General features: G+C 41.8%; 1 protein-coding gene across 1 annotated transcript in view; it reads right to left on the reverse strand.

Moving 5' to 3' along the window:
• LOC126457632 (E3 SUMO-protein ligase RanBP2) overlaps positions 1-26,840 on the reverse strand; it is a 302,750-nt gene that overhangs the window by 146,076 nt on the left and 129,834 nt on the right. Inside the window, exons 9-11 of the mRNA XM_050094102.1 lie at positions 22,142-22,265; positions 21,754-21,966; positions 20,919-21,039 (exon numbers count right to left, since the gene is read on the reverse strand). Of these exons, the coding sequence (XP_049950059.1) occupies positions 20,919-21,039; positions 21,754-21,966; positions 22,142-22,265 (458 nt within the window). The remainder of the gene's footprint in view (positions 1-20,918; positions 21,040-21,753; positions 21,967-22,141; positions 22,266-26,840) is intronic.

Consider the following 26,840-nt stretch of genomic DNA (forward strand, 5'->3'; position numbering starts at 1 on the left):
GGGAGAGAGAGGGACAGTAGGGAGGGAGGGGGGGAGAGAGAGGGACAGTAGGGAGGGAGGGGGGGAGAGAGAGAGGGACAGTAGGGAGGGAGGGGGGGAGAGAGAGAGGGACAGTAGGGAGGGAGGGGGGGAGAGAGAGAGGGACAGTAGGGAGGGAGGGGGGAGAGAGAGGGACAGTAGGGAGGGAGGGGGGAGAGAGAGGGACAGTAGGGAGGGAGGGGGGGGAGTGTGACAGTGAGGAGGGAGGGGGGGAGAGAGAGGGACAGTAGGGAGGGAGGGGTGAGAGAGGGACAGTAGGGAGGGAGGGGTGAGAGAGGGACAGTAGGGAGGGAGGGGTGAGAGAGGGACAGTAGGGAGGGAGGGGTGAGAGAGGGACAGTAGGGAGGGAGGGGTGAGAGAGGGACAGTAGGGAGGGAGGGGTGAGAGAGGGACAGTAGGGAGGGAGGGGTGAGAGAGGGACAGTAGGGAGGGAGGGGTGAGAGAGGGACAGTAGGGAGGGAGGGGTGAGAGAGGGACAGTAGGGAGGGAGGGGTGAGAGAGGGACAGTAGGGAGGGAGGGGTGAGAGAGGGACAGTAGGGAGGGAGGGGTGAGAGAGGGACAGTAGGGAGGGAGGGGTGAGAGAGGGACAGTAGGGAGGGAGGGGTGAGAGAGGGACAGTAGGGAGGGAGGGGTGAGAGAGGGACGGTAGGGAGGGAGGGGTGAGAGAGGGACGGTAGGGAGGGAGGGGTGAGAGAGGGACGGTAGGGAGGGAGGGGTGAGAGAGGGACAGTAGGGAGGGAGGGGTGAGAGAGGGACAGTAGGGAGGGAGGGGTGAGAGAGGGACAGTAGGGAGGGAGGGGTGAGAGAGGGACAGTAGGGAGGGAGGGGTGAGAGAGGGACAGTAGGGAGGGAGGGGTGAGAGAGGGACAGTAGGGAGGGAGGGGTGAGAGAGGGACAGTAGGGAGGGAGGGGTGAGAGAGGGACAGTAGGGAGGGAGGGGTGAGAGAGGGACAGTAGGGAGGGAGCGGTGAGAGAGTGACAGTAGGGAGGGAGCGGTGAGAGAGTGACAGTAGGGAGGGAGCGGTGAGAGAGTGACAGTAGGGAGGGAGCGGTGAGAGAGTGACAGTAGGGAGGGAGCGGTGAGAGAGTGACAGTAGGGAGGGAGCGGTGAGAGAGTGACAGTAGGGAGGGAGCGGTGAGAGAGTGACAGTAGGGAGGGAGCGGTGAGAGAGTGACAGTAGGGAGGGAGCGGTGAGAGAGTGACAGTAGGGAGGGAGCGGTGAGAGAGTGACAGTAGGGAGGGAGCGGTGAGAGAGTGACAGTAGGGAGGGAGCGGTGAGAGAGTGACAGTAGGGAGGGAGCGGTGAGAGAGCGACAGTAGGGAGGGAGCGGTGAGAGAGTGACAGTAGGGAGGGAGCGGTGAGAGAGTGACAGTAGGGAGGGAGCGGTGAGAGAGTGACAGTAGGGAGGGAGCGGTGAGAGAGTGACAGTAGGGAGGGAGCGGTGAGAGAGGGACAGTAGGGAGGGAGCGGTGAGAGAGGGACAGTAGGGAGGGAGCGGTGAGAGAGGGACAGTAGGGAGGGAGCGGTGAGAGAGGGACAGTAGGGAGGGAGCGGTGAGAGAGGGACAGTAGGGAGGGAGCGGTGAGAGAGGGACAGTAGGGAGGGAGCGGTGAGAGAGGGACAGTAGGGAGGGAGCGGTGATAGAGGGACAGTAGGGAGGGAGCGGTGAGAGAGGGACAGTAGGGAGGGAGCGGTGAGAGAGGGACAGTAGGGAGGGAGCGGTGAGAGAGGGACTGTAGGGAGGGGCAGGGAGGGAGAGGTGGTTTCTAATCCAGAGCCACAAAACAAATCTAATTAACTATAGTCTACTTAAAGAATGGAAATCTGGAACTAAGTACATAAAGTAATACAAAAGTATTCATTTAAGATACAGGATGCCAAATGAAACACCTTTCAGCCGGACAGTTTCCAAACATTTTATTTGGTTACCAGTTCCAATGATTTATTATGCCATCTTCATGCCCCTGACCGAAGTGTACGATAATTCCACCTCGGTTCTGGTCAAAACAGGGACCACCAGCTAATACTGGTATTAGTAGATTTCTGCTTGCTATAGCAATCACTTCAACCATCCTCTGGTCGATTCAGCACGCTTTTTTCTAGGTGAGTCTTTCACATGATGTGTGCTTGCCAACTATCCTGGAGTTTTCATTACCATAAATATAGAGCTAAGTTAACCTTACCAATGGATGCAGCACATTTAAGAGTTTACTATGTGAGCACTCAAAAGTTTATCTTTGGGTCATTAGTCTTCACTGATTTGAAGTGGCCCATCATTAATTCATCTGTCCCAACCATTCCATTTCTAAGTAGCACTTGCACCTAATGTCGTCAACTATTTGTTTGATGCAGTAGAATCTCCAGTTTTTACCCTATACAACTTCCTTTAGTACCATGGAAATCATTTGTTGATGTCTTAACACATACCCTATCACACTGTCCCCTCCTCGTCAGAGTTCACCAGATGTTGCTCTGCTTGCCAATTCCGTGGACAACCTATTTATTTAGTACTTTATCAGCCCACTCAATTTTCAACATCATTCTATAGCATCGTATCTCTAGTGCTTCAATTCTTTCCAACTTCCCCACAGCCCATAAATCAATTTTGTAACACAGTTCTGAGCTCATATTAAAATTACTTGACAGTTGATGTCTTATCACTTGCCACTACAGTGTTACCATATCGGCTGACGGCTACCACTCAGTTATAGGTGACACACAAACACAGTGGGTTACTTCACAAATGCTACTGATTTGTTAAAGAGCAGTGTTGGAAGGAGCCACCGCAAGATTCAAGATGCTCTGTCGGTAACTGATTCAAAGTGACCAATGAACAGTGGCAGATGACTTGTTTTGTAACCCTGAATTTAAACTCTTGCAATATATGCTTACCCCTTCAGCAGATGCATGAGCAAGTTGTACTATCAGTCTGACATCAAGTCCATGGTAACCCAAAACTCTTGCAGCTTCAATTCCATGTTGCAAAACTTGGCGCAATTCTCCTAAATTCCCTTCAACTTGTTTCTGAATGGCAGTATATGCAGCTATCCACCTGCAGCCCTGTGATGTGCAATGTATTCGAGAAATGAGGGTCAACAGTCTATGGCAGAACTGAAATCAGAATCACTTTGTTCATGGCAGTTAAAGCTAACCTCTACCAGCATCTGATGCGAGTCTAACCTATGACCTTCTACATGCCAGGTTTACACGCTAACCACTGCACTACGCCGCTACATTACTTTAGATTGCTGTATTCATGACTGATGACCCAGTTCAAATGATGAATTCTAGTCTTCAAAAATTTAGCTCATGCAATGTCATGTGAAGCTTATCTAATGTAACCCAATCTCTGCAATTGTAATAACTGTATATGTGACGCTGTATCACATCTTGGTAGGAAAGATCCAGTTATGTTCGCTTAGTGTCGTATATGAAACATGTATTTTGTTAACGCGCGCGCGCGCGCGCGCGCGCGCGCGGTGTGTGTGTGTGTGTGTGTGTGTGTGTGTGTGTGTGTGTGTGTGTGTGTGTTGTATAAATACATAATAATAGGGCCACATCCAGGATTTGGGATGCAAACACGTGAAGGAAGAAAACCAGAACTGGAAGTGAAATGACTGACTGTTGTGGCAGTTTGGCAATGGCAAACAGTTGGGCATGGCAGTGAGCATTAATTGGAGAAAACCACTCCAATGTGTGTCCAGTAATTATAACAACTATAGGAAACTACTTTTTGTCATAATGTCCTAATCTGCGTTTCATGTCTTCCTTACTTCATCCATCATATTTTCCCTCCAACAGGATTCCTTCTGTCTGTCTACTTTTAGTGGTGCTCAATTTTGATGTTAAGTTTATCATTGGTCTCATTTCTACCATTCCTCACTACTTCCATGTTTCTTCAATTTGTTCTCAATCCACAGTGTGCATGTATTCAACTGCTTATGCCATACATGAGGTCATGCAATTCTCCCTATTTTCACAGAGGTGAGTAATCTCATGAAATAATCTTATCATTGATAGACTTCCACTGTGAATTTTTATGCCAATCCTGGAACTTTCTTTTTTTCAATCATTTCTTCGTGGATGTATAGATTAAACCAGTTGTCGTCAAACTGTGGCCTGCAGCCCAAATTAAGTATCTGTGTGGCCCACAGCCATATTTAATATAATATGCATCTAGCAAGTAAGAGTCAAATAGAAAAATGTCAACTAATGTTAAAGACTTCTTGGCACACAACCCGTGCATTTGGACAACATTGAAAGTGCTAAGTTTCTGTTGTCATAGCATGGCATAAGCTCACTTGGAGAGTCTTTCCAAATGTGTACAGCAATATAAAGCATGACACACATGCTGAACCAATGTCTGAAGGCAGTCCAATGCATGCCATTTCTTTTCAGTGCAGATTAGGGAGACACTATACGGGCTTTCAGTTAAAGGCCATATGTGGTTTGTTTTGTATTGGAACTTACATCCCATGAATATATGCTGTTTACTGGTAAAATTTGTTGTGATAAAAGGACAGGGAATGTTACATTGGTGATCAAAAAATTTTCAAATAGCAACTACCTTATTATGAAAGTATGCTGTTTCAAGGAAAAGACATACAATATCCATAAAAACCTATTTCTCTTGGTGTTATGATTGAATGACACTTAATAACATACCTGCAATTCAACCCTTCAGGATATGGCAATACACAACTTAAGACAGTACCACAGAAGTTTAGTTTAGTGTAATGTAGTGTAGTGGATGCAGATGCGGAGTTACAAAGCATCTTGTTGCAGGCTCGCATCTCACTACAACTGTACTTTTTTACTCACATTCGCATCTAATGATGTTGATTCAGTGTTTAGAGAGACCAAACAGAGAAGGTCATCAGTCTCCTATTCTCAGTTGTCTGAGACTGCAGTCATGTGCGAGATTTGCATTTGCGTGAGTGTGTGTGTGTGTGTGTGTGTGTGTGTGTGTGTGCTGTCTAATTCTGACATAGGCCTTACTGGCCAAAAGCTATTATTCGCAACAATCTTTTTGTTATGCCTATCTGCGACTCAGCATCTCCGCTATATGGTGAGTAGCAACTTTCCTTTTCATAATATTGAACTGTTCTTTTTGCCATTTTAACATGCTTATGGGTATTGGAGTTTTTATTTATGTACACTACAGACAGAAAAACATGACTAGCATATGGGCAAGGGAGGAAATGTGAATTTTAATAGAGCTAGCATAGGAATTTTACACCATCCATTTCATAAACAAACTGTGTGACCTGTGAGCCAGATACAACCAAAAACTGCCACTGGCATGCAATGCAATTGTGTATAACACGTAGAAGCCAAGTTTACCTAGGAGCAAAAATTCTGCGCTCTTCGAATGAGACAGGGAGGTTTTTGTTGGCAGGGACTTCACTAAGATGTGTTTAAAGTTTATCAGTGGTGGACCTTGGGAACAGTACTGACGAGTGCTGCAAGGACAAATATTTTTCATTATAATCCATGGTTGGTGAACTATAATCTTATTGATGCTGTTAATTTCACACTTCCATGTTCCAACTCTTATGATGACACGGAGAATTCCAAACTTGGCATGTGTAATTGGATCCACCCAAATATTTTACACTGTCATAGCCATGGTTTTGAAGAACATATGTTTCATCATCTTGTGGTGGTGTTCCCGACAGTTCTTCCATACAGTTTTTAAAGTGGTGGCTGTCTGCTCTCATTCAATTACTTAAGAAGGTTATCACTTTTGTACCTCTTTTTCGTCAGAGGACATTGACATGTGATTAAAAGAGGTGGTCTCGATGTTGGGGAAAAGAGCTTCACATTCATTTGTTTCTGGACAGTTATTGCCAGCATTGCTGCAGAGACCATTAATGGTTTCTGCTTGCACATTAGAGCAGTTTTCCATATATTCATCCTATGCTACAACACTTGAAAAAGGGTTCATTTCGTCTTCCACATATTGTAGAAATCTCAGCAGTCTCAGTAGCTGGTTCTCTTTCCTTTTGCAGCAAACCCTGTAATACCTGTTTCTTATTTTCTCTGTGTTCTATAGTGATCACAAACACTCTTCCACCACCTTTGTCACTTATTCATGCAGTGTACCATGTATCAGACTCCTCCAGAACCAGCTGGCCTGTCATGGCTGATGAAAAACGTTGGCACACTATGCATTGCCCTGTGTCAGAAAACACCATCACACTCTCTTGTCACTGCTGAATGGATGATGCAGCATATCAGGTGCATTACGTACTACAGAACAAAAAATTTCCATTCTAGGAAAATCCAGCTCGAAACATGCAAACCATATGCCCAAGCTGAATCATTTCTGACAGTTCAGCAAGACGGTGCTTCTGGCGTAAACAAAGCTGACATTAGACGGCACAGAGGGTCATTCCATGTCAGTTCAACCAATTTGAGAAAATGTTCCAGCTGATACTCTCAGATTTGGCTGAAATTTAGAACACCAATGCTACCAAGTGTGGAACACTCGTATACAAAATTTTAAGATCACCCACCAATTAGTTGGGGAATTATGGCTTGTGAAAGAAGGTGGCATGACCCGGAAATTGCAACCTGCACCTGGCAATCTATCTTTAGACCCAACTTCAAGTCTGAATAACTTTGAAACTATTCCGCACAGTCCCGTGAAATTTTTACAACCCAGTAACATCCACTTAGAGAACACACACTATGAATTAAAACACCAACAACATATTTCTGAGGGAAAATAAAAAATTCCAAAATGTGATTAAAAAAATGTAATACATTAAAAGGTACATATTGTAGGTGCCCTCTACGCCGAATATAATTCACTCAAAAAGGGTAAAAATTTTTTTGTGGTAAGCTTAATGTGGCCTAAGCACACACAGAACTCATCTTGCCCATATCAGTCACACAATCAGAGTTACATGCACACAAAAATTTGAAAAATTACCTGTAAAACATGGATTTTCTAAGTGTGGTGGCACAAAAGGGACAAGTGGTATCCAAGCCAAATTTCACACACTGCATAAGTAGACCATAATGATATATATATATCTCTCAAAATTTCAGCATGTTATTGCAAGACATTTGTGTACAATGGAAGTTGAAAGATGTATTTGGTGATGTGGACATTGCTCCCCAACACAATTTTTTAAAAACATATCGTTAACTGTTCTGCCTCTTCTTATCCTCTCCCAGAACTGTTCAATCACTAAGCAACCTATCATTAATGTTTACTGCACCGTAACTACTAAAAACCAGTCGATTGTGCTTCGAACAGAACTTCTCCCATGGATACTCTGTACATTGAGTGGCAAATTGTACTGTCTTCCTGACACTGTGGTAGGAACTGGAACAGTCATAAGAATACGTTCAAAAGGAATCCAACACCTATCTGCCAAACGCGGCCAGGTAATTTTTCAAATTTTTGTACTTTCGTGTGCATGTAACTCAGTTTTTGTGACTGATATGGGCATGATGAGTTCTGTGTGTGTTTAGGCCACATTAAGCTTACCACAAAAAAATGTATACCCTTTTTGAGTGAATTATTTTTGGCATAGAGAGCATCTACAATATGTACCTTTTAACGTATTATTTTTTTTAATCACATTTTGGAATTTTTTATTTTCCCTCAAAAATATGTTGTTGGTGTCTTGATTCACAGAGTGTGTTCTCTAAATGGATGTTACTGGGTTGTAAAAGTTACACTGGACTGTGTGGAATAGTTCCAAAGTTATTAAGACCTGAAGTTGGGTCTGAAGATAGATTGCCAGATGTGGGTTGCAATTTCCGGGTCACGCTACCTTCTTTCACAAGTCATAATTCTGGAACAAATTTGCAGGGGAAACTAATACTTTGTACACCAGTGTTCCACACATGGTAGAAGTAGTGTACTGAATTTCAGTCAAATCTGTGACTATGAGCTGGAGCCCCTGGTTGAACTGACATGGAATGACCCAGTCCATTTGAAGATGGCTTAAGGGTGTATTCTTCCTGCTCACTAACAAACAAAAATACATGAAGAGACAACAATTTTTTAAGATGTGCTCAATTTTAAACGACTTTCCTGAATTCAACTGTGAGGTAAGAAAAGTTGGCCACTTAATGCAGGGGCAGAGGGGTAAGTAGCACAGCCACTGAGGGGTTAGAAGATGGGAGAGGGGCAATGTTTTATTGTTTGTCTTCCAATACCGACAACCCACAGGTGTGCGCGAAACATAACGATCAGGTGCTGCGGTATAAATTTTGACACAGAAGTAACTCTGATTTTTTAATGTGCTTTACACAGCAAATTCAGTGCTCATCTGTAGCAAAGAACATCAAATTAATCAAGACTGTTGCAATACAACTCAATGAGTAGAAGAATGTGTATAAGAAAAAAGGTCATTTGGAAAATGTTTGTAATCATGTTTCACATTGTATTATGCATTTAAATATAAGTACAATTACTATTATTATTCAATTATCCACTCACTCAAACAACAACAACAACAACAACAACAACAACAACAACATTTTATCAAGCAATTACAATGTCCTAACTTTGGGGTCGTCGACAATGACAGCAGTCTGAAACAGACCAGTCAACACTAAAGTATTCCAAATTGTGCCGAATTTTAACAATCAGCACCTGGGGACAGGTGCACTGCACCGTTACTGAAGCTAATTTCTTGAGGTATGATAATATACTAATTTATGTAGGTTACTGAATAGTAGTAATAATAATAATAATAATAATACCATACATGCGGCCCAAGGTACCACTGCACAATGTCAGTCTCATTATCCCCTTGATTCTTGCACATATTATACAGGCTGGACAAAATAAAAGTAGCCTGAAAAATATTTGTAACATGGAACTGACCTTTGTTAATGTACAGGAGAAATGCACAACACAGAAAATGGCTCAAAACTGATTGCAATGCACCAATTGGCTGCTGTCACATGTCTGTGCATGTGCATCTCCCACATGCTCTGTCCCAAGTACATCACTGTGTCATTACATTTGACTGAGAGGAGCAGACGCGTTTAGTGACAAGTTGAATGCTCACAATAAAACAGTGCATGTTCATTACTGAGTGTGTGAAGCACAATTTGTGAAAAATTGTGTGTGGAACTGTTTGCAGAAGTGTTTAAGACTGAAAACATTTTGGCAAAACCTGCAGCAAAGTCTGCAATGCAAACCTTGGGGGTAAAATGATGCAGAAAAAGATCTGTAGTGAATAAAAACTGCAATTATTCGATTAGACTTTGAACACCAGAAAACAGGTCAGATGCAGAAGCATGCCAAATTTAAAAGAACGCAAAACCCTCAAGATTGGAGAAGTTTACAGAAGCTCAAAATGTAGTGCAAACTTCAATGTGAGATGCTTTTTATACTTACCACAATGAGACTGTCTTGAAATTGGCAGAAAAAACCAAAGACATTCTAGACATACGGAAATTACTCCCCCAGAAAGACATAATCAATACCTTCACTATGTGTAACAATGGTGATGTTACTGATGACAGTGCCACTAAAGCAGAATTACTAAATACAGTTTTCCAAAACTTCTTCACACAAGATGGTGAAGTAAATATTCAAACAAAGAACAGCTGCCAACATGAGTAACTTAGAAGTAGATATCCTCGGCGTAACAAAGCAGCTTAAATCACTTAATAAAGGTAAGGGCTCTGGTCCAGATTGTATACGGGTCAGATTCCTTTCAGAGTATGTCTGTATAATAGCTCTATATTTAGCAATCATATACAACTGATTGCTCGCTGAAAAGATTTGACCAAAAGACTGAACAGTTGCACACGTCGCATCAATACCCCAATATCCAAGAAAGCAAATACTAGTAATCCACTGAATTGTGTCAATTTGCAGCAGGATTTTGGAACATGTATTGCATACCAACATTACGAGTTACCTCGAAGAAACTGCTTTCTTGACAAAGAACCACATAGATTCAGAAATTATCGTTCTTGTGAAACACAACTAGCTCTTTATTCTCACCAAGTAATGAGTGCTATTGACATGGATGCCAAATTGATTTCATATTTTTATATTTCCAGAAGTCTTTCACACTTTACCTCCCAAGCGACTTCTAATCAAAGTGCATGCCTACAGGTTTCTTTCTTCCTAACAGCCACACCGTACTATATTACACTTGTAACAAATGCATCAAATGTATTATATTCAGACACACACTAACTACACAGTGCTCAGTATCACCACACACTAACATCATCCTGACAATTTGTCAGCTTCCCACAAATCACTGAGGACAACCGAAGCACCTTATAATGCAATGTACATTATAGCAATATCAAATCTCCACTGTTCCCCGTCTCTGGCTGTCATCTCTGCCCCCTGGTAAAGGATACCATCTACACTCTGGGTAGGCAATTTCCATGATGGCTCAGCCACACCCCCCATTGACTGCTATGACTGTACAGGCTACTCATCTCTTCAGCACACCACATTTTCAGATTAGAACTTCCATCTCAGTCGTGTCACACTGCACCCAAAACAAATCTCTGCAGCACCACATACCAGTCCTGGTGCCTCCCCATGACTTGTCTCCTGCTAGCTATCATGACTTCAAGCAGTGACTGAAGTTCTCATAGCCACGTCTCCCACTCTTACTGACGCGCTGCCCAGCTCGCTAGTATGGAAACCTGAGCCATTGCACTGATCTTTAACTCGGCACAGCTGACTCATCACTTGTGTGTCATGCCACCCCACCTAAGCTTGAAGCCATGCCACTGTGGCTCAAACATCACCACCAAACAAACCCTCTTTCCAAACTAAGAATGCCAGAGGAGCTCTGACACAGCTAGATGAACAGGAACGCAGGCAACTATGCTGCAAAATTAATTCCACAGCACATTTGCTGGTACTGCGAACGGCTGAAAGCAAGGGGAAACTACAGCTGTAATTTTTCCCGAGGGCATGCAGCTTTACTGTATGATTACATGATGATGGCGTCCTCTTGGGTAAAATATTCCGGAGGTAAAATAGTCCCCCATTCGGATCTCCGGGCGGGGACTACTCAAGAGGACGTCGTTATCAGGAGAAAGAAAACTGGCATTCTACGGATCGGAGCGTGGAATGTCAGATCCCTTAATCGGGCAGGTAGGTTAGAAAATTTAAAAAGGGAAATGGATAGGTTAAAGTTAGATATAGTGGGAATTAGTGAAGTTCGGTGGCAGGAGCAACAAGACTTTTGGTCGGGTGATTACAGGGTTATAAATACAAAATCAAATAGGGGTAATGCAGGAGTAGGTTTAATAATGAATAAAAATATAGGAGTGCGGGTTAGCTACTACAAACAGCATAGTGAAGGCATTATTGTGGCCAAGATAGACACAAAGCCCATGCCTACTACAGTAGTACAAGTTTATATGCCAACTAGCTCTGCAGATGATGAAGAAATTGATGAAATGTATGACGAGATAAAAGAAATTATTCAGGTAGTGAAGGGAGAGGAAAATTTAATAGTCATGGGTGACTGGAATTCATCAGTAGGAAAAGGGAGAGAAAGAAACATAGTAGGTGAATATGGATTGGGGGGAAGAAATGAAAGAGGAAGCCGCCTTGTAGAATTTTGCACAGAGCATAACTTAATCATAGCTAGCACTTGGTTCAAGAATCATAAAAGAAGGTTGTATACCTGGCAGAATCCTGGAGATACTAAAAGGTATCAGATAGATTACATAATGGTAAGACAGAGATTTAGGAACCAGGTTTTAAATTGTAAGACATTTCCAGGGGCAGATGTGGATTCTGACCACAATCTATTGGTTATGAACTGCAGATTGAAACTGAAGAAACTGCAAAAAGGCGGGAATTTAAGGAGATGGGACCTGGATAAACTGAAAGAACCAGAGGTTGTACAGAGTTTCAGGGAGAGCATAAGACAACAATTGACAGGAATGAGGGAAAGAAATACAGTAGAAGAATGGGTAGCTCTGAGGGATGAAGTAGTGAAGGCAGCAGAGGATCAAGTAGGTAAAAAGACGAGGGCTAGCAAAACTCCTTGGGTAACAGAAGAAATATTGAATTTAATTGACAAAAGGAGAAAATATAAAAATGCAGTAAGTGAAACAGGCAAAAAGGAATACAAACGTCTCAAAAATGAGATCGACAGGAAGTGCAAAATGGCTAAACAGGGATGGCTAGAGGACAAATGTAAGGACGTAGAGGCCTATCTCATTAGGGGTAAGATAGATACCGCCTACAGGAAAATTAAAGAGACCTTTGGAGATAAGAGAACGACTTGTATGAATATCAAGAGCTCAGATGGAAACCCAGTTCTAAGCAAAGAAGGGAAAGCAGAAAGGTGGAAGGAGTATATAGAGGGTCTATACAAGGGCGATGTACTTGAGGACAATATTATGGAAATGGAAGAGGATGTAGATGAAGATGAAATGGGAGATACGATACTGCGTGAAGAGTTTGACAGAGCACTGAAAGACCTGAGTCGAAACAAGGCCCCCGGAGTAGACAATATTCCATTGGAACTACTGACGGCCGTGGGAGAGCGAGTCCTGACAAATCTCTACCATCTGGTGAGCAAGATGTATGAAACAGGCGAAATACCCTCCGACTTCAAGAAGAACATAATAATTCCAATCCCAAAGAAAGCAGGTGTTGACAGATGTGAAAATTACCGAACTATCAGCTTAATAAGTCACAGCTGCAAAATACTAACACGAATTCTTTACAGACGAATGGAAAAACTAGTAGAAGCCAACCTCGGGGAAGATCAGTTTGGATTCCGTAGAAACACTGGAACACGTGAGGCAATACTGACCTTATGACTTATCTTAGAAGAAAGATTAAGTAAGGGAAACCTACGTTTCTAGCATTTGTAGACTTAGAGAAAGCTTTTGACAATGTTGACTGGAATACTCTCTTTCAAATTCTAAAGGTGGCAGGGGTAAAATACAGGGAGCGAAAGGCTATTTACAATTTGTACAGAAACCAGATGGCAGTTATAAGAGTCGAGGGACATGAAAGGGAAACAGTGGGTGGGAAGGGAGTAGGACAGGGTTGTAGCCTCTCCCCGATGTTGTTCAATCTGTATATTGAGCAAGCAGTAAAGGAAACAAAAGAAAAATTCGGAGTAGGTATTAAAATTCATGGAGAAGAAATAAAAACGTTGAGGTTCGCCGATGACATTGTAATTCTGTCAGAGACAGCAAAGGACTTGGAAGAGCAGTTGAATGGAATGGACAGTGTCTTGAAAGTAGCATATAAGATGAACATCAACAAAAGCAAAACAAGGATAATGGAATGTAGTCTAATTAAGTCGGGTGATGCTGAGGGAATTAGATTAGGAAATGAGGCACTTAAAGTAGTAAAGGAGTTTTGCTATTTGGGGAGCAAAATAACTGATGATGGTCGAAGTAGAGAGGATATAAAATGTAGGCTGGTAATGGCAAGGAAAGCGTTTCTGAAGAAGAGAAATTTGTTAACATCCAGTATTGATTTAAGTGTCAGGAAGTCATTTCTGAAAGTATTCGTATGGAGTGTAGCCATGTATGGAAGTGAAACATGGACGATAACTAGTTTGGACAAGAAGAGAATAGAAGCTTTCGAAATGTGGTGCTACAGAAGAATGCTGAAGATTAGATGGGTAGATCACATAACTAATGAGGAACTATTGAATAGGATCGGGGAGAAGAGAAGTTTGTGGCACAACTTGACCAGGGATCGGTTGGTAGGACATGTTTTGAGGCAATAAGGGATCACAAATTTAGCATTGGAGGGCAGCGTGGAGTTTAAAAATCGTAGAGGGAGACCAAGAGACGAATACACTAAGCAGATTCAGAAGGATGTAGGTTGCAGTAGGTACTGGGAGATGAAGAAGCTTGCACAGGATAGAGTAGCATGGAGAGCTGCATCAAACCAGTCTCAGGACTGAAGACCACAACAACAACAACATATCTGGCATTCCTAAGGAACTGTTATAAAGCCTTCTACTGTTCCTGATCTGCATGAATGACTTAGGAGACAATCTCGGCAGCACTTTTATATTGTTTGCAAAAACGCTGTCATTTATGATCTTATAAAGTCATCAAATGATCAAATCAAACTGAATAACGATTTAGACAAGATATCTGTATGATGCAAAAAGTGATAGTTGACTCCAAACGAAAAATGTGAAGCGACCCATCTGAAGACCAAAAGCAATCCGCTACCTTTTGGTTACACAACAAATCACAACAAACAAACAAAAGGCTGTAAATTTAAATACATTCTAAGGAATTACAATTGTGAATAACTTAAGCTGGAATGATCAAACCGATAATGTTGTGGGTAAAGCAAAACAGAGACTAGAATTTATTGGCAGAACACAGAAAATGCAACAGGTCTACTAAAGAGACTGACTACACTACAGTTTTATGTTCTCTTCTGAGTATTACTGTGCAGAGAGAGAGAGAGAGAGAGAGAGAGAGAGAGAGAGAGAGAGAGAGAGAGAGAGAGAGTGTGTGTGTGTGTGTGTGTGTGTGTGTGTTCTGCGTCAGAAACGATTAATGGTGGACAAAGAAAAATTTCAAAGGGCAACTCATTTTATACTATCATCGAAAAGGGGAGAGAGCACCACAGATACGATATGGGAATTGGGGCGGCAATAATCCTAACCAGTATGTCCAGAAACTGTTTATCCCTATATAGATCAACTCACAGCAGACGAACAATTATATGCATATTTTCCACAGGAGAGCGCAACAACAAGGCATCACACTGACAACCTTGTCATGGCTGCTGTAAGTGTTTGGTGAGGAGAGAATTATCAGCAGGGGGAGTGCAATCTCCTGGCTACCTGAATTACCTGATCTCTCTTCCTGTGATTTTTACTTATGGGGCAAACTGGAGAGTCAGATGTACTCAAACATGCTGGAAGAACTGCAACAGAATGTTGAAAATGTTATTGCTCCTATCCCTTAGGCAGAGCTACTATTTGTGTGTCACAGTGCTGCACTGACATCAAGAGTGTCCATTTTCAACATCTTTTGACATTTTTATTAACAAGGGTCCATCCCACAATGGTCTTCCTGTAACATTTTCTGGGCCAGTTTTATTTTGTCCACCCTATATGTTAGCTATTGTTTCACATAGCTTAACCCTATCTGCATGAGAATTTCCCCAGCATCTTTCATCATTTTACACTGTCTAATCTTTTTTCTATGCCAAAAAATTCTAAGACAAATCTTACTTCCATTATCAAACACAACATCAGAATTGCCTCTCTGGTTCCTTTACCTTTCCTAAAGATAAACTTATCAGCCTCTAAAAGATTCTCAGTTTTTTTCGATTCTTTGTGTATTATTCTTGTTAAAACAGCTTGGATGCATGAACTGTTAAACTGATTGTACGATAGTTCTCACACTTCTCTGCCCTTGCTATTTTCGGAATTGTGTGGATTACATTATTCCAAAGTCTGATGGTCTGTCTCCAGTCGCAGATTCTACACATTAAATTTAATAGTCATTTGGTTGTCATTTACTGAATTATTGCAGAAATTTATTGAAATGTTGCCTATGTGTTGTGCCTTATTTGGTTTCATGTCATGCAAAGCCCTGACTAATACTGGATCTACTATTTCGTTAATACTGAATCCTGTTCTTCTTCTTCTTCTTCTTCTTCTTCTTCTTCTTCCAGACAGACAGTTCCTCTCTCTTGTACAAGCCTTGAAAGTACATTTTCCACCTATCTGTTCTTTCCTCCGTGTTTAAAAGTGGAATTCCTCTTGCATCCTTGCACCTTGGCTATTAATTTCACTGAAGGTTGCTCTGACTTTCCTATATGCTGGATCAGTCCTTCCAATGACTGTTTCTGTTTCAAAATATTTTCATTTTCCCTGCATCCATTTCATCTTGCCTTCCCTGGATTTTTTTTTTATTTATTTCATTTCCAGTTAGCCTACATTACTGTATTCCCGTCTTTCCAGAAACAGTTTTATACTTCCTTCTTTTGTCTTGATCAAATGCTCTTCACTGTTGCCTTGCTGGTGTTCCTACTTTTGTCCATACAATTTTTGCAACTATCCTTTTCAGAACTGTCTACTTCTCTTCAACGGGAGTGTCTACTGTGGTTTTCATTATCGTAATGTCTACAACCTTACAGAACTTCGAAAACCATCTTGTGACTCTGGAGTACTTCAGTGGTCCACTTCAGGAATTTCTATCTTACGACAATGTAATCCAGCTGGAGCCTTCCTCTGTCTATAGGCTTTTTCAAAGCCTATCTTCTCCTCCGGCAACAAATTTTCCCTGATGGTTAACTTTCTAGAATTTTACATCTAAGTATATCTAAATAATTATTTCACTAATTTGTACCATTTTTACTGTCTGCTATAAAATTAACAGTTAAAATTTGATTTTATTTAAAGATTTTGAGAGTTAATTCTGAAAAAGATTATATTGGGATATTCACATCCAAAGCTCTTGTGAACAGGCAATTTCCTCTTAGAAAAGAAAGCTAACTATCTGCAGGGAGTATGTTACAAAACATGCTCCCCCTGCATTACTCCTTTCCATTGCGGCACTTGGTTTACCTGCACATTGCAGCCTCACTTAAAATCAACCAAGTTCTGATGTGTGCACTATACCTACTGTTCATACATCACTTCATTGCTCTATTGCTTACTTCTGAACTGCCAGAAATTTGATGACTTCAAGCCTTAATGCTTTGTGTCTAATCACTCTACTCATACAGTAATAAAAACTGTGTACAGTGCAACAGTAGCCCTTACACAGTTACTGCTGTATCATACTGTCAATTCATTTATCTGTTTCAAAGTGAGTAATTAAGCAATTTCTGGATTACTGCAGGAACTATCTACAACTGGGAGAAGACATTTTCATTATATATGTCCCATTTGTTAAGTATATGTCTCAGTTTTATAATCAGCAATGTTGGGAGCAAAGCACAACATATATGTGTGTATTGGGTAGACTATGTGTGGAACTTTTAACCTCCACCGCATTAAGCTACTAATTGACAAAAGTAAGTATTGATAACTTATATAATTAATATTAGAGTCTTACAAAATTGTGATAATAGTAATAATCTTTTGAAAATAATAATAATAATAATAATAATAATAATAATAAATAATAATTGTTACATCACATTCTGGATTTTCCATTGTTTGTCTTTTGAAAATAATTTAGTTATGTGACAAACATTTTACTGCCCAGAAAATTTCATTTTACCCCTCAGGGGTAATTACTTCCAGGTTGGGAACCAATGAACTACATGGTGCAGATTTTCTTCCAAGCAAAGGTTTTAATCTACCACAAGCCAGTTTTGTTGCTTACGAGAACGGGTTTTGCCTACTTGTGTCAACACGCAGAAATAATTTTTTAAAACTTCTCATACTTGTTACTATTCCAGGTTCAGCTAGGATTGAAAACAAGATGAACATGAAACTGCTGTTTTAATTGTTCAAGAAATATCCAGTTTTAAAAAGTAGTGCGTAAATTTGTTTTATTGTTCCCCTGAAAAACTCATGACCTACAGTCTGCATTATTTTATTTTTTACTCCACAGAAAACTTTGGAAAACGTTAACAGAAGTATGTAGAATTACACAGTTTTATAAAAGGAATATGAAGATGATGATATAAATCTAGATAATTTTGAAACAAATCACAAGGTCATTAATTATCTTTTCCATCCAATACAGCTTGACCATAAAAGCATTTCTGCACCATCCCGACATGATTAATCAAGCTTCGTTCACAATTAAGCTGAAGCTGTGACCAATGCACTCACTCACAATCAGTGGTGGTGTACATGTACTAATTATGATTTAGGTCTGGTGACCTACATACGCACCTTCACATTCATTTTGACATTTCGGCTATGATACCATGATGCATTAACTTGGTAGAGGAATAGATTGTTTGCATAGTGATGCAAGTAACTGAGCAGTTTGGCCCTGAACAGTTCATTAGTGATAACAGCAGACATACCAAGGATCACATTTCATATGATGTAAGCATCCTTGGCCAGTATTACACAATCATATTTCTTTGACAAAAAAATATGATCAAATATTTGTGAAATTTCTTCGACTTTGGCGTGGCACTAAAGGGGTATCACACTGTCATCATATTTTTTGTCAAATTTCAAGATGGACAACAACTACTTGTTATGTGCTGCATTTGCATATACCACAATTGCATTGTGTGCTCATCTGGAAGAAATGCAGTAGGAAAAAAGGAAACAAACTTGAGTGATGCCATGGGTATTACATTGTGATGATAAAAGCATTCAACAAAATTTGTTATGAGAGCTGCACGTGGAGGACGTCAAGTCTTATATAAATTTCTTATGAATGGATGAGTGTGTCTTTCAGTATTTGCTCAGTAAAATGGCTTCTCATTTTACAAGACTGAAGACTCACTTGAGAAATGCTATATGTGCAGAAGACAGGTTCACTGACACATGATTTCTTGATACAGGAGAGAGCTACTCTAGCAACACTAACACCACATTGCAAATTAACCAAAATAATTCCAGAAACATATGAAGCAATTTATAAAGCACTCAAGGGGGAATATCTGACACTAAATAAATGTTACACTATATGGGCAATAAGACTTTTTATTTTTGAATAACTTAATATAATTAGTATTCCAACAACTACAAAATTAATAAAAAGTACAAAACAGATGAAGCACTTTTTAACTTGTGGCATCCAGGGTTCAAAAGTAGAGAAAGTAAAATGAGAGCTAAGAATTTTTAGCAACTATCTCGTCTATTATAGCTTGCTGAAAAGCTGCCTGGATGTTTCCAGATGTAGAGGTAGATGACTGTAGCTGTGGTGGTGGTTGTGGACGTGAAGTTGCCTGCAGCATATTCCACACGACCATAAGCACACATTAACAGCATGGACTGTGCCCCTTCCTCAACCCCTCCACTCAAGTCAAAGCAAGGTTATTAAAGAGTCCAAACCACCACTGGTCCCAACTCCAAAGCCTTGTTTACACACACACACACACACACACACACACACACACACACACACACACACACACACTCACTCACTCTACAGTGATGTCAAACAGCACTACAGTGAACAGAAGACGAATGGCTTGATCAAATATACTGTGAGGCTCTAGATTTGATCATATTTCTTTGCTGAAAGGTAAGATTTGACAAAGTTCCCTATTACATTGTCAAATTTTTTTGACATAAATATTTGACACACAAACTTTTGACAAAGAAATACAATAGTGTAATACCGGCCTAACATGAGAATACCTACACCACCTGCATAAACAGTGGACTGTTGATAAGCAACCTTTCCCCATTTTTTGGCTGTGTTATTGTTCCTGTACTAATATTCTCTGTGAATGTGTCGAGCAAAAGCACACATGTGGTGCTTTGGCTTCTCTACCACACAGAAAGGACGTGCTACCGGAAGGTATGGCAGCTCACCAGTATTTGCCCAGCACTGAATTGCTGGTGACTTATTCGGTATACATGGGCTCATCTATTTGCTGTTTCAACCCACACCAGTCAATGGCAATCACTGTCAACAACTAATATTAACATCACAGGGAGGCAGCATGGAAAGTGCAGGGGGGAGGAACAAGTAACATGTTATAACAGAATAAATATTTCATTCTGGAGAAGCAAATTGTGCACTGTTTAGGAACTTCCAGACACTGTAAAACTGTGTTCCTGATCAGGGTTCAAACCTGAGACACTGAATTTCACGGGCAATGCTCTTACTGACTAAGCTAAACAGGCAAGACTCCTTATCCACCCTCAAAGCTTGAATTCTGTCGTTATCTCTGTCCAACTCTTATGACCTTCAAGCAATTTGTCCTGCAATTAGGCAGGAGAGCTTCTGCGCCCTTTGTAAATTAAATAAAAGGTACTGGCAGAATTGAAGTTATTACCAACAATCAATGTGTGTAACAAACTGATAATGAGAAGACAAGGGAAAGTCCTTTTAATGATTAGTATTTAATACTTTTTATGGTTTTTCATACTTAGATAAAATAATACAGCACATTTAAGTGATTTACGAATAAGCCTGATCGTGGTCAAAGTTACATGATGTGGAGTAATAGTAAGAAATTAAAAAGTAACTATCAGAGATCGCCTAGCCATCACAACAGTTACACTTTCTATGGTATAACGACTAGAGTTCGTAATAAGATATTACAGATATTTCCTGTGAAGTATTAGCAGAATGTTGTGGGCATATTTTGAAGACACCGCAGCTGTAGCAAATATATTTTAGCTACATTCTTAACCAAAATAATTAAGGATGCAAATGCTGCCATGATTTACATCCGCATCATGTAACCCACTAACGAGAAATTTTCAAATATGGACTATCCACTTTACGCAGATATTAAAGGATGATGACCAGAAAGAAGGCTAGACTGAGGTAGGGACTAATTCGGGGTGATACTATATACTGAAAATTTATTTCAGTATGATTTCCCCATAGTAAAAATGTTCACCAATAACTGTCATGTGCTGGAAACAAGTTTAAGAGATATAGCAACAATAAATGAACTATAGTATGTATCTGCAGAATAGGGACGTTGAAATATGGCGCACTGAACTATGCTATTCACTGTGGCAACAGTGGCTCACTAATGCAACAGCCCTTTTTAATTAATATGCTCATTAAGTGTACGTCAGACTTTACTATCGTCTTCAGGATTTTTCCAGTATTTGTACACTATACAAAACTCATGATGTGTGTATACAAAATAAAATCTTTAAAACACACATGGAGAGAGAGAGAGAGAGAGAGAGAGAGAGAGAGAGAGAGAGAGGTAGTATCTTCACAGGGATGCCAAGAAAAGGTATTTGCTTTTGCAACTCTATTATTGGATATTTCAAAATAGAAGTTTTGCTAACCATTTGTCTTGGGCAACTGTGCATAACTGGTCTGTAATACACGCAGGAAGTGTTGCAGGACGATCACTGTTTGAATAGCCAACTGCCAACAGTTCCTCCTGAGCTGCTGCCACACACAGTACTGAAATTGTAAAAGATTTTTTGATTACAAAAAATTAATTTCCTATGACAAAACACCTTTATCAAAATTTTAAATTTAGTTACGAGTTGGCTGCCTTTTGAGCCAATTTGTATTTTAAGCTCTTAGTGTATAACAGCAGAAAATATAGATAAAATCTTGTCACTATTATGAGAAAGCAACCTGCAGTTAAACTAGAGTTTAAAAAATCTTTCAATTCATTCAAATGATAGACTGAATAAGAGACACAATAAAAACAACCATGACAAATTACGTAAGAAGGAATGATGGCCACAAGAGCTAATACGTCAACAAAAATAATCGTTTTTACAATATCTGAAAATATAATCTAAATGTATAGATAAAAAAAAAATCTACTCACCAAGAGAACACACACATATGAAGGTTAAGGAAATCTGCAAGCTTTCGGCACCAGTGGTTCCTCCTTCTGGCAGAAAGGTTGAAGGGGAAGGAAGGGGCATAAAGAGAAATGACTAGCGAGGTTTAGCAAATGAGGAGAGTTAGGAAAAATTGCCCAGAACTCGAGTGTTAGGGGAAACTTACCAAAGGAGATGAGAATGAAAGATTACAGGCTGAGTTTTATTGGAAGAATGGAAGGGAAATTTAATTCAACCAAAAAAAAGAAAAGGCTTAGAAAATCTTTGATAAATTCTTACGTATTAATCCTCAGTTTAAACATGATATCAAAGAACTCACCTGTAGCATACAAGAAGGCATCAATATCAAGCCTGCACAGTGTTTCAATGCCTGCAGAATTTAAATTTTTTGTAGTTAACTGCAGACCATCAAATACAAGACAGTAAAAATCCTTGCACAATTTTGACGAAGTGCTACTTTTACTTGCACTCATCTTCTGTAGACCCAACCATACCAAGTGATGAAGAGAGTTTGGATATAGCTGCTGTGATACTGCAATATGATAGAAAAAAATATATATCTTTAGCAGTGGCAACAGATTGCTGCTATAAATGTTGTGTAACTAATAACGTAACAACACACTTGCAAGAAAAATGGCATAGCAATCATATTCCATAGTATCCCCTACTTTACCTGGAAGAATTGAAAGAGGCACATTTATACTTACATTCATCATGAGGGCTTAGCTCACTCGCTGTTGGAATTTCCAAAGGTGGATCTGCAAATGCACTGAAGTTCACGAAGTGGGAAGTTCCTATTTGCTGATGGTGGTCTCTAGTATTGAAGATCCTCTGTAATTTAAGAAATAATAAGTATCACTGCAAATTGTAGATTCATACAGTAAGTGAAAATTATCATTCCTCTAAACAACTGGCCTAAAACAAAAGAGCTCAAGGAGGCAGTATTAAAGTACTATAGCAGACCGATTTGTTTGGCTGTTTGCTAAACAAAACATGGATGTGTCAGACATTCTACAACGCAGTACCATCTCTAACCTATAACTTTAGGTTGGCACCTGGATAGGATGTGGGCAGACGCCCAGTGGGCAGGACATTTATAAATAGGCATTTGCCCAGGAATATGTCTAAAGCAATTTTAAATGCATAAAATCTGGAAATGTATAAAAAAAACCTTTAATTTTTTACTGCTAGAATATGTAATTTACCAATTAACATAAGGGTTGGAATGGTACTCCTGATATTAGAAGTTAGTACATGTTCACATTTAAACATACGTTGCCTTAATTACTAAGAACAAAACAAACGAAGATAGAAGCAAGGCCGCCCCCCCATCTAGCATTCCAATTTGCTGCACCAAGGAAGTACGCATGTTACTGGCACCTGCTTGTCATTTACAAACTCACTCTCTCTCTCCGTGTGTGTGTGTGTGTGTGTGTGTGTGTGTGTTTTTTTACACCCCCCCCCCCCACACACACACACACACACACACACACACACGCACGCACGCACGCACGCACGCACGCACGCACACACACACACACACACACACACACACACGCGCGCGCGCGCGCGCGTGCGCACGCAAAATGTTGAATAGCTGTGTAGTTATAAGCCATTCGTAACGTAACACACTTCACGATCCGTGTCAAATTTGTGACTCTTACTGAAGAATGATAATTCATAATAAAATTAAAGGGATGTCACTAGTTTCCTGAAGTGAAATTCCGCGATATTTCTGTGATTTCCAGATAACTTAGCATTTTTCCCCGACAAATTTTGAGATCTCAAGGGTAAGTAAAAATTTAAGTTCAAGGAAAAAAAGTTAAGGACTTCAATATTTTTAAGTGCGTGAGTAAAAAATCTGAAGTACTGACATCAATGTCTTTTGTAATGACCTGCTTTTAGGTGGAGAAAGCAAGCCAAATGGTGTGTGTGTTTCATTAAGACCACTGTTGTTATTTTATTTTGATAAAACAAAACCCATTTGGTAACAAAAACAAGCATTTCATTGGGGTCACAAGACAGATTTTAAAATACACTCACCAATTTCAGAAATAATCTCAGAAAAAATTGGTTGGTTTAAAGGCGGGAGAAGGGACCAAACTACGAGGTCATCGGTCCCTTGTTCCTAATTAAACAATGCCACAAGTGTGAAAATAAAACGGAAGAAACATATAACAAGAAACGGAAAGAAAGGAAAAGCGACAAGAACGAAGGGAAGGCAACGAACACTAAAAGTAATAAAAGAGGACAAGAAAACAACAGACGCTAGAAACAGAAGAGAGTAAAACATGAAAGCAGATTACAGTGGTTGGCCAACCACGAGAATAAAACGGAAAAGCCAGCCCCCTCTGCAACACATTAAAACCTCCACCCTAAAAGCACTAGTGTGGAGGACACAGAGGGACAAAGAACGTGAGCTAAAACCTACATAGAAGTATAAAACCCACTCTCACGGATAAAATGTAAAACTAAAGCTGCTGTGGAGGCACTGTCGTCCAACACCAAAAGGCAGAGTGCTGGGAAAAGTTAAAAGTCTGCCGCAGAGCGGCTAAAAGTGGGCAGTCTAGTAAGAGGTGGACGACTGTCATTTGGGAGCTATAGCGACACTGAGGTGGGTCCTCATGACGGAGGAGGTAACCATGCGTTAGCCACATTGGCCAATGCGGAGCCGGCAGAGGGCAACTGACTCCCTGTGAGCGGCCTGCATGGGAGATTTCCACACATTCATAGTCTCCTAAATGACACACAGTTTGTTGTGTGTGCTGTTATGCCATTCCGTCTCCCAAAGCCGGAAAATCCTGCGGTGCAAGACAGAACACAGGTCAGCTTCGGAGATGCCTATCTCCAGAAGCAGTTTCTGTGCCGCCTGTTTGGCCAGCCTGTCGGCAAGTTCGTAGCCAGGGATTCCGACGTGTCCTGGGGCGCACACAAACACCACGGAATGGCGGAACTGTTCCAGGGCTCAGATGGACTCCTGAATGGACGCTACCAGAGGGTGGCGAGAGTAGCACTAGTGTATAGCTTGTAGGCTGCTCAATGAGTCAGTACACAGGAGAAATGACTATCCAGGGTATGAGCGGATATACTCAAGAGCACGAGATATGGCCGCTAGCTTGGTTGCGCCATCAGTGTAAAATGCTTCAGAGCCCCAGAACACGTCAAGAATCGAGAGGAAGTGACAGCGGAGAGTGGCGGGGTTAACGGAGTCCTTAGGGCCATGCAGAAGGTCCAGATGAAGCTGCGGCTGAGGCGTACGCCCTGGAGGCGTACGTGAATGGACCGCAAGTAGAGGTGGTGAAGGGAAGGATTCCAGTTCGGAGAGAAAGGACTGCATGCAAACTGTAATCGTTAGCCCAGATGCGGGAGATGGACTGCCGTGGGCAGGAAAAGGAGACGGTAATTCGGATGCTCATGGGAACTATGAATGTGTGCTGCGTAACTGGCGAGCAGTTGGGCATGTCTGATCTGCAGTGGAGGGACACCAGTCTCCACCAGTTCACTGGTCACCGGACTGATCCTAAAAGCTGCTGTCACTAATCAAACCCCACAGTGGTGCACAGGGTCAAGTAAATGCAATGCTGAAGGCACTGCCGAACCATAAACCACACTCCCATAGTCAATTTGGGATTGGAGAAAGGCTCTGTAAAGCTGCTGCAGCATACAATGATCTGCACCCCAATTGATATTGCTCAGGCAACGGAGAGCACTGAGGTGATGCCAGAACTTCTACTTAAGCTGAGGGAAGATGAGGGAGCCAAATCAATCGAGTGTCGAAAACCAGTCCTAGTAACTGATATGCCTCCACTACAGTGAGTGGATCGTCATTAAGGTAAATTTCTGGTTTTGGATGAACGGTATGATGCCAACAGAAGTGCATAACACACGACTTTGTGGCTGAAAACTGAAAGCCGTGGGCTAGAGCCCATGACTGCGTCTTATGACTGGCTCCCTGGAGGCGCCGCTCAGCAAAAACAGAACTTGAGCAGCAGTACAAAATGCAGAAGTCGTCTGCATACAAAGAAGGTGAGACGGAGGGCCTGACAGCTGCTGCTAGACCATTAATGGCCACTAAAAATAGAGAGACAGAGCCACTCAATACAGAGCCCTGCAGGACTCCATTCTCCTGGATGTGGATGGGACTTACCAACTTTGACACGGAAAGTACAGAGCGACGGGAAATTTTGGATAAAGTATCGGGAGTGGTGCCCACTCATACAATGTGGCAAGGATATAATACCGCCAAGTCGTGTCGTATGCTTTACGTAGGTAAAAAAAGACGGCAATCAGGTGTTGCCGTCTGGTAAAGGCTGTTCGGATGGCAGACTCTATGGACATTAGAATGGACAGGGACTGTGATTGCTGTGTTTGGATGAGGGCTGAGTTGGCATCCCTTCACTAACAGCTGCAAGCGGTCGTGCAGCTTGAGGCTGTTGCCAATAGGCACCACTGTGGGGAGCCGGGGATGTCAACCTTGTCAACCTTGTCCCGTCTGTCCCCAGATCGGTCTGCCGCTGTGGTTGCCCCGGTTGCTGCCCACAGTGGGGCTGAGCCCTCGCCTGTGGTTGATTGGGAGGTCGTTCCAAGGCGTGGCAGGCAGCGAAAGACGTCCCCGGAGGCTGATCAGAAAGCCTTCCCGGTGCGTCTGACAAACAGGTTTCAGGCACTGTCTCTGGCTGAACCAGATGCAGCTGCCTGCCCTGTTTCAGAGGTTAATTCTCAACCTTCAAGGTCCGGGAAATCGCAGAGGGTGGGCTTATTGGTAGTTGGGAGCTCCAATGTTAGGCGCATAATGGGGCCCCTTAGGGATATGGCGGCTAAGGAGGGGAAGAAATCCAGTGTGCACGCCCTGTGCACTCCGGGTGGAGTTATTCCTGATGTGGAAAGGGTCCTTCCGGATGCCATGAAGAGCACAGGGTGCAGCCAGCTGCAGGTGGTGGCACATGTCGGCACTAATGACGTGTGTCGCTTTGGATCTGAGGAAATTCTCTCTGGATTCCAGCGGCTATCTGATTTGGTGAAGGCTGCCGGTCTTGCTTACGAGATGAAGGCAGAGCTCACCATCTGCAGCATCGTTGACAGAACCGACTGCAGAGCCGGGTGGAGGGTCTGAATCAGAGGCTCAGACGGATTTGCGACCATGTTGGCTGCAGATTCCTTGACTTGCGCCATAGGGTGGTGGGGTTTCGGGTTCCGCTGAATAGGTCAGGACTTCACTACACTCAGCTGGCGGCTACACGGGTAGTGGAGGCTGTGTGGTGTAGACTGGGCGGTTTTTTAGGTTAGAATGCCTCGGGAAAGTACGGGGTGGGCTGCAATCTCAAAGGGTGCATGGCAAATACAGGATGTGCTTGGATCAAGGAACAGTCTGAATTGTAGTTGTAAATTATTGTAGTTGTGCTGGGA

Source organism: Schistocerca serialis, chromosome 2, assembly GCF_023864345.2.
Source record: "Schistocerca serialis cubense isolate TAMUIC-IGC-003099 chromosome 2, iqSchSeri2.2, whole genome shotgun sequence".
In the NCBI taxonomy this organism is placed as follows: Eukaryota; Metazoa; Arthropoda; class Insecta; order Orthoptera; family Acrididae; genus Schistocerca; species Schistocerca serialis.